At 39.8% G+C, this 14,532-nt stretch overlaps 1 protein-coding gene and 1 long non-coding RNA gene across 2 annotated transcripts in view; one reads left to right on the top strand and one right to left on the bottom strand.

The window, feature by feature from the left end:
* The window catches only part of LOC117452902 (uncharacterized), a 56,511-nt gene extending 48,216 nt beyond the window's left edge, over positions 1-8,295 (bottom strand). The window contains exons 1-2 of the long non-coding RNA XR_004552806.2: positions 8,211-8,295; positions 1,019-1,160 (exon numbers count right to left, since the gene is read on the bottom strand). This is a non-coding gene — a long non-coding RNA (uncharacterized lncRNA). The remainder of the gene's footprint in view (positions 1-1,018; positions 1,161-8,210) is intronic.
* The window catches only part of adamts3 (ADAM metallopeptidase with thrombospondin type 1 motif, 3), a 204,381-nt gene that overhangs the window by 22,585 nt on the left and 167,264 nt on the right, over positions 1-14,532 (top strand). The window contains exon 4 of the mRNA XM_034091711.2: positions 13,161-13,320. Coding sequence (XP_033947602.1) covers positions 13,161-13,320 — 160 coding nt within the window. The remainder of the gene's footprint in view (positions 1-13,160; positions 13,321-14,532) is intronic.

The following is a 14,532-nucleotide window of genomic DNA, read 5'->3' as shown; positions in this document are numbered from 1 at the left end:
ATGGCGGATTTTAAATGCAGGTTGATGAACTTGCACAGTTCTTACCGCAGGGGTGTTTTCATTTAAATGACAACAATCAACGAATATTGATAGAGCTAGACTCATAAATTAGATACAAGTTAATTGCAGATATAATGCTGGTAAAGGTATAGAAAAGCCAATATATAGTAATATTACATAATTTATCAAGTTGATTTTTCAGACCCTTCTCTGTATATATCTTCCTTAAGAACTAAACAAATCCAATGATTACACTGTTGTTTATGTTTTGAGCGTTTGTTTTAAACAATATAACCATCTGAAATATTGTTATCTGACTTTTTTAAAACTCTTGACTTGTTCTAAAGAATCTTGTATCTGTTGTTCTATAATTACAGGTTCCTATTTACGCAACTCTTCTGAACATCGGGGACATATTTGTTTTAATAAGATGGCAGTGTTCTGAAGGCTTTGCGAAAGTATTCATGAAAACATACTGTCTGGATGATGCCAGATGCGCTCGCATACTTGTTCTTTCTAATGCCTTTGAATGATCTCTGCCTGGAATGCAGGGATGATGGCGCTTCGTTGGTAGCTGACAGTCTTGATGTCAGTGATTTTGCAGCAGCAGCAGCAGACTGTCTGCTTTGTGAAACGACTCCTTCCCTGAGAAACACTGCTGCCTAGTGTGCTTGAAACTCTCTGTGACACTCTTTGATATTTACTGTGTGACATACAAGCTGGTAACATCTTCAAAAGCAAGGGCTGTCTTTTCCACTTTTCCACTGTTCTTGAAATATGGGTTCTATGAAAGCAGTTGCTTCTGTTTGCAAGATATAATGACAGCGTTTGATCTTTAAAGCACACCTGGTCTGTTATGGAGGGTTTTATTGTGAAAATACGTAGTTTTACGAGTACAATATGTCCATCGTTAACAGTCAGCAGGAGCGACAAAGCTGAGGAGGTTTTTTTTTTTTTTTTGGGACGTGGATTTAAACCAACAAACACTTCTCTTAAAGCAATGTGGAATATAACTGACCTCGAGAAGTGGTGTCTCCTTTATCATTCCCATCCTCCTCCTCTTCTTACTTGACTCAAATCTGATCTCCTCTTGTGTACACTCATGTGCTCACAGGGTTTCCTTGAAGGTTCACATACTGCAGATGTTTTATTGTAGAGGCCTGCAAGGCAAAAAAGGAAAGGGTAAGCTTCCCATGACTTTTGCATTTTTGTATTCAAGGAGTCGGGACATAATCTGTGCGTCTGTTTTTGATCCGGCTAGGCTGGAGGAGTACAACTTAATAATCTTTTTGGGACATGTCACGCTTTGATGAATAATATTAACAATATTGGGGCCCAAAGGTCTGTTAAAGCATTTTATTTAAATGTTTCTTTCAGCCTTCAGAGAAACATATTGAAATATGTAAAGCAAACAGTGAGCTTGAAATTAGTCCGCACATTGATGCAGTCATGGTGCTGAATAATGGTTTTAGATGACTCTTAATATGTCTGCTTGGATGGAGCCCGCCTCCGACAACAGTATTTACTCTCTGCGATGTTAATATTAGACACTTGCCCTGCGGAACTCATTTCACTGATGGTGTGTCTCTGAGTTTAAAGCGCATTACGATGTGCATTATATTCCGTTTAAGTCGTGGTTCAAGCCAGACGAGCTGTATGGATGGAGATGGCGGTCTACCACTTTGGTCTAGACTTAAATATTTCAACTATCTGATTGCATTGGTATGACATTTACTGTAGGAAGACATTCATGTTGCCCAAGACGTTCCTTATTTCCTTCGGCGCCATCATGAGATTGATGTTTGTGGTTTTGAGTAACATGAGAGTCAACCATGAGAGAATCTACTAAATGGACCTTTGAGTTAAGATTATTTTGTCACACAATGTCAAGGATGATGCTCTCATACATATAAAGTGTCTTACTTTATTTAAAATGCACAGTGTAGTTTGATCATGATATAAAAGCTCATACCATACCTTAATGAATACGTCTCTCGTGCACAGCTCTGTGAGTGTGGGAACAAACTAAGAAATAGCAACAGAGTGCCACAGTGACGCGTCCTAAAACCCGGAAGTAAGCTGCGCATGGGTTCCTTCGACAAAAAAGCAAAGCGATTTCTCCATAGGATTTTGGAAAATAGCTGGAAATAAGGTCTGTGGTTGACACACATTTAAGAGACGGATCACGTTGTGTTCAGCCGGATAATCTCCATATGTCTACCCTACTTTTATCATTTTCAAATCATAAATCTAATCGATAGATTTATGATCGATCACTGTGGCACTCTATAAAGCAACAGTTTGATTTGATGCTTTAGGTTTTTTTTTTTTTTTTTAAATGACTGGCAATAGGAATGATGCATGTTGTTGGTGAACAGCTGCAGCTTAGCTGTTATGTAGGACAAATGTGCATTAATTATCACTAGCGTCGAGATCAGGGGCATTCAAATGACACCCCCCCCCCCCCCCCTTCTTAACGTGGCATCAGTGGTACATTGTGATGGAAGTGCTCGTATGGGAATCCTTTTGAATTGACGCCATACATCTGTGTGGCTCAGAGCTGACACCTTAGATTGAATGTATCATGATTATGAATCATCTGCTCTGTGTCCTGAACTTTGCGCTCTTTCAGCTGCTGCACGATGTACCGCAAAGTACCAGGACAAACCATCTGTGAGCTGCCTATAAATGCCTTAAAGCAACCATGAAATACTGCTTCAGCCTCTCATTTGTTTCCATGAAGCAGGACAGCTGGAACAAAAACCTCCTCTTGCTCTGTGTTGCATGAAGAGAATTTTCTTTTTCTTTTAAGCAGTCCTTGGCAGACAGAGCGATCGACTGACAGATACAGACAGACAGAGGCAGAGCTGACCTGAAAACCACAGAGACTTCCTGCATGTCTGACTGATGATGATGTTAACCTTTACCTCGCCAGCAGCTCTGCAGAACTTGGCCACCTCTTAATGTGTGTCATGTTGCATAATCAGCTCTGCCAGCCAAAAGGGTGAGGCACTTTTCTGTGTCTGTGGTTGTGTGTGAGTGTAAACAGACTGCAGGCCTGATGGGTAATGCATCCGTTGTAATATATTTTCAGAGCATAATCCTGCCCTTAAAAAAAAAAAAGAGGACACTCACCCGACACTTTGCCATCAGCCCCTCTCGGAAGTTTTAACGCCTCCACCTTAAACTCCTACGGCAAGATTTTCCCCCGGAGGAAACGTTTACAATGTGAGCCTCATGGAGAGTGACAAAATGAGCAAATAAGAAATGCTATGTTTTGCTAAAAGCTACGTGTGTTGAGTGGTCCACGCTTTTGGCCTTGGAGACATTTAAAGAGCATTCTGGACGTGCACAGCTCCTGACATATTGGGAGCTGCCGTGGAGAAAAAGCAACAAAAAAAAAAGCAAAGAAAATATCCTATTTGATTAGAAAAAGAAAGTGAGCCAGCTCCTCTTTGCAGTGAACTGTAGGCAGGCACAAGAGTTGTATTCACTAATAGTTCTTAATGTTCCCTGTTGACTCAGCCAAGGCTTGTTGCAGAGGCCTGACCCCAGATCTGTTTGGGTATATGGTTTGAGGTGCAGGAGGGGAGGCACACCAAGATATGCAAAGCCAAGCTATTTCTTCCAAGTTTTCTCCCGAGCAGCCGAGGCTTCAGTTCAGTGTGTACTGCCCGGGCGCCTTTATTGATATTTATGTGTTTAGACATTTTTAATCATGACCTATATAAACTTAAGAGGAGCCCACATTCTCTGCCCTCGCTACAGGCCGACATTGGGAGCCTTTCACCGGTGCAAGGTTTTATTTCAAGTGTTCAAGTGTGGACGCTTCACCGCCTGCTCTAAGACGTCAGTAAATGTTTGCTCTGTTCGGTGGGGACGCACAAAAAGTCAGAGCTAAAATAAATTCTTATATTGTCTCTCAAAGTTTATACTGTTTCACCTTCCTCTGCCCTAAAACTCTCTCTTTTTCTTTCTTTAAAAATATAGAACTTTTTGTGTTAGACACTTCGGAAGGCAAAAATACATCTGAGGATGAACTTCAAATCTAGCTTCGCAAATTCAATGTACACTTCTGAGTTATTTCTGCAAATGTCAGTTTGTTATTGTACTGTAAAGCATTCTCAAAAACAGTTTTCTACTGGACTCCCCTGCAAATCACAAGAAATTAACTTGTGTATGTTTTCCCCTTAAAGTTCCTTTAAAGGCTGGGGATGAAAATGGCAGGTAACGATGACGAAGGTTTGCTCACATTTTTGGAAGCAAACACACCTTTGAACAACACCGAGGGTGAAAGGTGGCAGTGTCCTCGCTGAATTCAGAGCTTTTTTCAACGTTGCAGTACCTCAACTTTTTTTTAAACGAAAGCACGTTCATACCGACCTCCTTAAGAAGTTTAGACTGAAAGAGGCTGTTTTTGAAAAACTGGAGCCCTTCAGCTGAATCCCATATGTTTTTCTTGGCAGACGAGTGCTGTCTGCTTGGCCAAGGCTGATGTTGGGGATATTAAACTGATGGAACACAGGACTCTTGATCCCTTTTTTTGAGGGGTTGTGTTCAGGTACCAACTATCTGAGCCTCTGTCAGACACCTGCCATTGTCTCCTCTGATATTCTATATCCCAGAATACTTGTCGGCAAATAATGTGCCATCAGAAACCCTCCTGCTGGAGAGCCAAACTTGAGACGGCAGAGAGACATTTGTGAAGGTCTTGCACGATGTGAAAGTGGGTTTTTTAAGTTTTTGCACTATTTTATTTTATACATAAAAAGTGGATTGTTGCCAAATAATCATCCACCAGATATTTTATCTGGCACTTTCCCTCCTCGAAACATCACTTCCAGCAGAAAATGTACTTTCCTGATGTTTTTTGTTTGTGAAAGAGATTCCTGTTTATACATTTTTTTATTAGTTTAGATGAGGGTGACGTAATGCGTGAATGTGCACGTCTGTTTGAATAATCCCATCCATGCTTTGGGCAGTTCACCTGAAGTTGACCTTGCTGATATTGGGCGATATTAAATTAAATCTTCTGTCAGTACGACTGGTTTGAGGTTATGCAGAGAATCCCTTGGTTTTTTGTTTTACAATTTTTGTAATCCTATCTTTGTAAAACATGCAATACATGAGATGTGTATAGCCTTGTAGCAATATGACCTTATCTTTGTGGGTTCAATCCCTTTATTATCCAATTAGCTACTTTGTTGCAAACATTGGTGTCAATTTGTGACCTATAAAACAAAGCCATGTATACTTAGGCCCATCATTACGGGGTGTTTGTGGCCCAACAGGGAGAGAGCATCCATTAAGGCTTGTTAAGAGGTACCCCGCAGCATTATGAAAGTGTGAATGCAATGCTTTACCTGTAAGCGTAGAAAAGTGCAATGGACTGTAAGAGCAGTCCATTTACCAATGTATCTGCAAAACACCAGTTGTATACACTTAGTGTTTTTATATATCTGAATATGTTTAGAAGAACACATACTATGTGTGTTTCCCTCGTTTCTACAGTTTTTCCTTTTTGTATTGATCATCTGGTGACCATTGTTTGAACACTAGATATATATTGTTTACAATTATATCTTCAATTGAGTACATTAAGGTCATTTCCGTGTGTTGTTTCTAAAATGGTTTTGGTTCTGACAGTGATCACAAACTGTAGTACAACCTGTGGTCAGCTCAGTGGCAATAGCTGTTGGCAAACCAGGCACACACACATATTACCATTGTTCATTGTTTAGTCAAATTATTGTATGGCTTTTGTTAAAACAATTATGTTTTCATATTCCAATCTCATATCCTGGTTAAAATGGTTACTTCTTGGTAACCAGGTACAGTTTAGTTTGTTGTTGTCAGGAATCTGCGGACTGTTTAATGGTGTAGTTTTAAACAGAACTCTAAAGTGAAATCGGAAGCTTAAAAGTGCATTTTCTGGAGTCATTTTTTTACATTACATTATTACATTACATGTTACTTGTTAGACGCTTTTAGCCAAAGCGACTTACTTACTTAATACTGTGGACAATTCCCACAGGAGCAATTTGGAGTGAAGTGTCTCAAGGACACAACGACATGCTGACTGCAGTGGGACTAGAACTTGCTATCCCATGATTTGAAGTCCAGCCCTCTCCACTGAGCCACAGCCTCCCTGTTCTCGTGCAATTATTTGATTTTCTAATTTTCAGTTCCCCTGAAAACTTGCTGGTGGGAGGATGTTCATCATATTTAATCTAGATGAATTGTTCAGTTCCTGTGTGTCTTTTTCTCTGGGAGAGAACAGCGCTAACCAGTCGCCTGAAACAGTCACTCTGCACAGTTCCTTTATTTACACGTAATTACATTATGTAGGTAAAAATAACCACCAAGGTATATTTTTCAATTATTCATCCAGCATTCATATGCATTTTCATTATAAGGGTGGTTATGTGAGCATTAGAGACATTCACTGTGCATAGTGTGCAGAGTTTCAGTTTCCTCTATTATTCACATCTTCTCAGGGTGCACAATTAATGTAATTGTCCTCTGGCCAAAGGGCTTATCAAATGTTATGTGGCAACTCTGTGTAGACTGTAGAGTATAATTGGACTCTCTTGATAGTAAACAATGGCAAACCATTTTTCAAACAAATGTTTATGGTAATTATAAGTTTTGTTCAGCAGGATAATATCCCCATAGCGACCCCATTGCAATGATTTTTGAGGCGTAAATGCAAATGCAAGTAAATATGTAATGTTGCTTTACATTTCGTATTTTAAGAGACATTTTTGTGTAACTTTCTTGTGCAGTATATTCCTGCTTTATGTTCATTTTTACAAGCAGCATAGGAGCCTATAGATTGGACATTTATGACTTACATTTCTTGTTGATTTATTTTAGTATTGTGGTTAATACCGTCTTCTTGTCTTTGTACAGCGGTGGTAAAATGTTACAACAATGTCCGTTGCTTAAACAATTTACATTATGTTGAAGGCGTTGCTTACAATTCCAAACAAAATATGACTTATTTTCTTTTAAGTGCTTTTGAATGCTAATATTTGCACCTGCATTAAAGTGAGATTATGTCCCCAACGCTAGCAGGCTTGAATACTTCTTCCAGAACTTGCATGCAACAGTATCAACCTGATGTACACTAAATATTAGAATCATGGTAGGGTTACTGTGACATCAGTATTGGAACCAAAGCTCTCAGTTTATAGAGCAACAATAAGCTACGCACACATCATTATTATATAAACAGGGTTGGGCTAAAAATATCTTGCATTTCATAATACATAAAAAACCGCAACATAATACGTGTGAAGTGTATCATTGCTTGCTATGGTTGTCCGGTGTTGATAATTCGCTGTGACACACTGGTTTCAGTTTATTTTCTTGCTTGTCAGAGAGGATTTGTGTGTGTGCACCTCGATAACATAATTTTGTATCCAGTTATTTTTTTCTTATTATGGGATATGCTTCCATTCTAATTGTAGTAGGCGTATCATTATGTTTAATGCCTTAAGGCTTACACTGAAAATCCTTCCAAATACATGCAGCCAAGTTTTTCTTGATTCAGTAAGAACGCAATGTATATGCAAAAAGGGGCAGGGCAATGTCAAAGTGCTTAACATATGTTAGCCTGATGCTAACAACTGTAGCTAGGATTGCTGTAAGACCTACAACAGAGATTCATGGTCTCCAGAGGATGAACACTAATGACTTTGGTGATTCCCTGACTGTTCCTGTGGCAGAACGATAAGATACAAAACTCTTCACACTTAAGTCAGGGTTTGGTGATTACCCAAGTTTCCTGAACACATTTTTTGCCAGCAGGGGCCGAATGTTTTAGGTGCATCTGTATCTAAGCCTATTTAAGTTATATACGTTTCTCGCCAAAACGTAATAAATTACATTTGATAACATCAGGATACTTAATAACAAATGTAGGCAATAACAATGTATACTGAAAACAGCATGAACGCATCATAGTGATCAAGTCAATGGCACCTCATGCTAGCAGGACTTGCTGCCCATCTGCTGCTAACCGCTAGCCCCTAAGCGCCACATTGAGTCACTTTCTGGTAAACTATGTCTCTGCTCATTACATAAAATGTCAAGTTCTATGTCAAGCTATGTATGCAAAATCACAGCGGTCTCATTGAAATGAATGAGTAGTCTGAATACGCCTTAAAATGGTCATCACTGTTGATTTGACAACACTGTACACATACCTCTTGTTTTCTGCTCTTTGTTTGAACATCAGCCGTGTTTTCTTTAGTTTAGTTTCCATAGTAACACTGATCCAGGTTGCTTGCAAACGTTTTCCTCTCTGATGGCGGCGGCCCGCCTGTTACGTGTTTCTTGCTCGATATGTTCCGAAAGAAGGCGATTCCACTGTGGAAACCATGGATATATTAATGACACGGGTAACATGTCCTCCACGATGTTTGCTGCGGCTTTTTATCTCTGCTACTCTGACATCTTGCTCCGTTTCCTCAATCATGAAGTTGTGAGTGTAGCGCGAGCAAAAATGGAGATTTGATTATTTGTTCTATCCTCCCGTTATGCAGATAGTCGAAGACTTTAAAAGTAACACAAGTTACAAGATAATATTGTGTGTAGTGACTATAATGTAATTTACTGCTGAAGCAACAGTACTGCGTTACAGACAAATGTAATCTGATAACTGTAATGCTGTTTGGAGTAACTGTTCCTTTGTGGCCAGTTATTCCAAACACTGGTAATGATCAATGTATAATAACAGTTTCCTCGATCTCCTCTTTTTTTTAATCAATTTTGATGTATAATGAGCATTACAGGCTCATGGGTCAACGTGTGTGACTGCAGACTCTTAGACATGTGAGGATGTTGGAGTCTTTTCTTCAAACTTAAGTGCGTCGGGAGAGATAGAAAACAGAGAGGATTCCTGTAATGTGGATTTTTAATACATGGTGAAACACAGCATGAGGACCATCTCCTAACATGAATTGCAGAATAAAGCAATGAATCCAATGGTTTCACAGTGGGCACCTGAAGGGAATATTATCACCACTGTTTAATACCTTGAGCTCATATGAATTTCTAAGCAGTGTTAGCTCATGGAAGAAGATTACATTAGGATGACGTTTGTTTTTTCCCAGTATATTTGAGATTATTGCCTTTTTGTAATGCTGTGTGTGCTTCAAGAAGTTCAAGGATAGATGCACAATTAATTTCAGGAAGGCTGTATCTAATTGCTTATGTTTAAATCGTTCAAAGTGGTGAGAGCTCAGCACTTCCTTTGGGGGCGATGCAGATTACTGAAACGCCTTGTTCATATACACCAATACACGGGGGAGGATTTCTGCTTTGTTAAGAAGACACAGTGAGCATGTTTTTTCTAGATATCCACATATTGAGCTTTTCTCTTTCTCAGTACTTTTTCACTCATAGAAAAGCTTGGATAAATAGTAAAACCAAATTGGAGTCAAACAGTATTGGCTGAATTGATTACATATTTCCTTTACTTGGCTCAGCTTTCAACCCATGAGTTGAATAGCAGTGTTGCTTGCTGTTTTATGTTTAATATCGACTTAACTGTCTCCGCTTGTGTCATTCTTCAGAAAAGCTTTTGATCCACTTTAATTGTCAGCTTTTGCCGTGTCATTACGAACATTCAAGCATGCCTTTTAAATTGGACTCCTCACACTGTTCGCCTCTGCCATGTGTTAACAAGAAGGTGGCATTTACAGCCTTTCACATGGTTCATAAAATATGAAGATGTAAACAGTGCCACTGGACGGAATCCCAACTTTTATCCAATTATCCATCTGTCAGTTTGTTTACACAGCCTCAGAATCTGCGCTTTTAATAGCTCTCCACTATAATTTATGATGTGTCTGGGAGCAGAGGCTCCAATCTGGCCTCTGGTCTGCCTCTCGTTTTATTCTGAAAGAAATGCTTCATCTTAACTGATCTGAAATTGAAACGCCACCTCAACGAAGTTTCGGATCTCGATCGAGAAAAAGTGAATATGCTATTTTGAATTGATTCCAGTTTTATTTCAAATATTCCGCAGGTGTAAACATGTTAATCTAGAGGTGACTTTGTTTAGCTGCCAGTGAACCAAGGTGGGAGATGTGCTGTGAGTAAATAAAGGAAAAGACGCTGTGGTGATGGGTGTAATGCCAGGATTGAATTCAGGGGGCCGCTGGCTTTGTGACGTGTGCAACAACATTAACCTTTCTGTTGATCGCTTGTTAGCAGACCCTTCACGCGATAGCAGAGCGAACAGGTACAGGAGGCGTAGAGCGAGGGATCATTGTCCACTAGTTAATCAAAATATACTTTGGCGGCCGTTAATATACCTGGGCGGCCTGCCCAAGCAAAGTCTACGTGGGAAACCCATATTTTGCAGTATGAGTGATAGCATGCTTTTTGGATATTCTAACTCACAAAGCCAAGCTTGGTGGAGTGCTTTCCACCCGAAAATTGAAGGAGGTTAACCTTGAAGCTAACAACACCTCAGGCTCACTTAAGGTGGGCTTTACTAGCTGAAGTGACAAGACTCTACTCTGAGCTGCTCTGCTTGATAACAGCTCTGTTGCTTTACAGAGCTGTAATGTCAACTACCGTACTTTTCGGACTATAAGCCGCGACTTTTTTCCCCATTTTTTTTAACCACCTTTAACACTATGGGCTCTATGACCTGTCTGCGCCCGCCACCTCTAAGCGGCGGGCTCCAGCAGGAAAAGCTGGAGGCCGGAAAAGAGTGAGACAGGTAGCGCGCCAAAGTAAAAGTGGAACCGAGAGACAGAACGAGAGCAAGACAGACGGACAATTTAGCTGCTGCGGCTTATATGCAGGTGCGCTTTATAGTCCGAAAAGTACGGTAGTTGCTTTTGAAACAATACTACCGAGTCACTCATTCTATCATCTAATGTTAAAGCAGAGGTTTGATTGTTAATGAATACATTTTGATATCATTTTTTGCAGGAAGAGATATATATTTTTCATATCATTTCAACATGTAATTTACTTTAGGCTTTTGCTTCTTATGTCAACATCCACAAAGAGGAATGATGCCAAGTGACAGACGATAACTCAAACTTTACAGTTTTGATAGGATGTATATTGGCATCATAACCTGGTTAGAATGCTTTGGTCGATTATCAGGGATGTTTGGCCAGACATGCACCTGGTCCTCTTAAACTGAAACAAATCAAAAACAAAACTAACTTTTGGGAGATCTAATTCCCCTACTGTTTCAAAGGGAAGAGGTCATCAGGATGCCAAAGCTTTTCATTTAATTGTACACGCAGACTGTTTATCTATGTGCTCCACACCTCAGGACATGAATATTTTGTCGATGTGCTCAAGTTCAAATGCAAACTTGGGTAAGAAGTGAATTGGAGTTCAGCCAGTATTGCGTGTGAATAGGAGGAGAGATGGGGGAGTTTTGGGTATGGGAGTTGGAGTTCAGTGTGCATGTTGGTCGCAGTGCACCATATGTGCGTCCAGCAGAGTGTTAGCGGAGGGGCCATAGTGAGGTAAAGTCTGCGAGGTGCAGCAGAGGAGACCGGACCGACCGACCGACCCTGTGACCGAAAGCTAGAAACAAAAATCCACTGGAGCTGTGAGAGGTGGCTCTGTCTGCGCACAGGTGCACAGGAGCAGCAGTTTTTACTTCCCGAGGCAACTTGCTGTATACAACTTTAATTAATTAGTCTTCATCCTATCTCACCTGATGCCGCTGGCTATGTGTTGAACATTGTACATATTTGCATTTTACATTTATATTCTCACATAGAATTGAAACATCACACATGGCTAAGGCTTTTTTTAACAGCTCATTTGTGTAGGGGAAATGAAATTATTACAGAAAATGAATGGTAAGCCAAGCACAGTGCTCGATGTAGTTATCATGCTAACCTGTATGGTTTATTGTGACTTAACTCAGCCTTTCATGCCTCTGACACTGCTTCAGCACATCACTTGGTTTTGATAAGCTGCTCATTCAGGTTGTCTGTAGAGTAAGCCTTGGATATATCCGCCCTAAACTACAGGCATGGCAGGCAGATTATTGCAGGAAATTTAAGGTTGGCAGGTAGTGATCACGAAGCAATTTTTTTCCAATGTGTCCCTAATGATGTTTTGTTCACCACATGCAGCTGTCTGGGAACCAGCTGATCATTGGAAAGAGTTTGTAAGTTGCAGGAAATGAATCAAAACAATGTGAAATGATTGTCACACAGAGAGAACCGAATACATTTGAGCAGGCAATCAGTACTTGGAAACATTCTTTCCTGCATACTTACAGAATATGTCTATTTTGTGGATATGTTTGTATATCGATACTAGGACTTTGTTTGGTAGGTTATAATTGTGTCGGTTTGTTATCATCTGTCTGTGAACGCACCAGTCAAGATCATAGAGTGTTTAAAAAAAATTGCCGCAGTGTGATGTCCACCCATTGGTTTGTGGGCTACCGGTATTAAGCTCCAAGTTTGGCCAATACCGTCACCTTTTTTTTGGAACCAGAATTAAAAGAAGTGGATCGAGCTAAGAAAAGTGATGACCTATACATTTTTAGGCGATTCAAATGTTACAACGCAGAAACCTGGACAACACTGTGGCAGCCACATGTCAATCATAAAGTTGTCCGACCATAAAGTTTGCCCTTCTTTATCGTATATTTTACTCAAAATGCAGACGTAATTTACAAAATAAATATCCTGCTGTATTGAACAAGACTTGAAATGTACTGAGTCTACTGAGGAAATAAATCAAGTTAGAAGTCGGGTCATTTTCTCTTAGACTTCTATGAAACAGTGCTGGTTTAAAACACTTGCATAGTTCAGGCCCAAACCAATTATTCTTTGCCAAAACAAATAAATGGAGTACATAAGATTCTCACCAAAGGATAAATCAGATCTCTAAATGTATTCAAGAGACCATTGTTACAAAAATCACATATAGAAAATTATTCGAAACACCTTCACAGCTCTTAGCAAAACTTATTTTGATTGGTGACCCTATAAGCATAATTGCTGGTCCTCATGGCAAATGATTGTAAGACTTCAGGAACTCTTCAGCCTCATTTGGCTGTATCAGAGTACTACAGCATACTTCCTACTCTTTCCTCTGGCTGTAGAGCAGCATGGCTCCTCACTCTCATTAACTGGCCTGGCCTTCTGTTGCAGGCTGGGATGATCCGCACCGACTCAGACGAGTATTTCATCGAGCCGCTCGAAAGAGGCACTCAGGAGCTGGAGGACCAGGGCAGGGTCCACGTGGTCTACCGCAGGTCGGCTCTGCTGCAGGCCCCCTCCTCAGACATCTCTGAGGACTACCAGATAACAGGTAGGACCACAACCACGGTGTTTTACTGATACTGGGATCTTACCTCTAGGACTGTTACGATTTCTAGGACAGTACTTATTATCAGTGGTGTAAAGCAACTAAGTAGATTTACTCAAGTACTGTACTTAAGTGTTACTTTGTACTTCTTCTCCACTATAATTAAGAGTGAAATCGTGTACTTTTACGGCAATACATTTATTTAATGCCTTTAGTTACTTCACAGATTTGGATTGATGATGTGAAATATAAACAACACTTACATAGGACTTTAGTTACACCTAAAGTTAATTCACAATCATTACAACTAGCTGCATCTTTACCAGCTTTGATAACACTTTAATGCATCAATAATTATAATCAGAACATAATATATATTATTCTGAAATGGACTAATTTGCATAATGAGTACTTTAAGTATCATTTGATGCTAATACTTTTCTACTTTTACTTGACTAACATTTTGAATGCAGGACTTTGACTTGTAACAGAGTATTCCTACAGTACACGCTGGTACTTCTACTTTTACTTTAGTACACACTATGAGTACTTCTCCCACATCTGCTTATTATAGGCTTATCTAATCTTGCTGATGAAGTGAACAGGTATATAGGGTTCTCTGGTGGCAGGCTTGAACATCACAACCACATGGGAAAATATATAGTCTGACTTTATTAAACTATTCACAGAGGAAATAAAAATAACTTGACGGCAAACCATTTTAATAAAAAACAACATATCAAGAATCACTCAAGGTCCTGGTGCCCAGCTCACCCTAACCCACGGTAATGTAGGTCAATGTAGTGATATTGCCAAACGTATATACACTAAAGAAATGCCTGGAGGGCAAATAAAGCCACACATTTGACAGGAAAGGAGTGCCAACACGTTTACAGGCTGCACACAGGAAAACAACAAGCGCTCCTCTGCTTACACCCCCATAGGAAAAATAACAACTTCCTGGACCGTACTCTCTCGAGCCAGTTTCTGCTGCATGAACAACTACCCACTGCAAACTTCTAACTTTACAAAGCATGTTTATACACTGAGATGAATTATTACACTGACCTGTGTGCGTGCCCTTACAGCAATCAAATGGAAAACGGGGCTTTTATTGCTTTGTCATTGTATCTTCTTGAAAATTATGAGAAAGTGTGAAATTCCTACCCGGAAGTTTTATAAATTCAGATTTCATTTTTTTGTATGGCTTGATAT

This window comes from Pseudochaenichthys georgianus, chromosome 9, assembly GCF_902827115.2.
Source record: "Pseudochaenichthys georgianus chromosome 9, fPseGeo1.2, whole genome shotgun sequence".
NCBI lineage: Eukaryota > Metazoa > Chordata > Actinopteri > Perciformes > Channichthyidae > Pseudochaenichthys > Pseudochaenichthys georgianus.
This window is presented reverse-complemented; position numbering and strand designations above follow the sequence as displayed.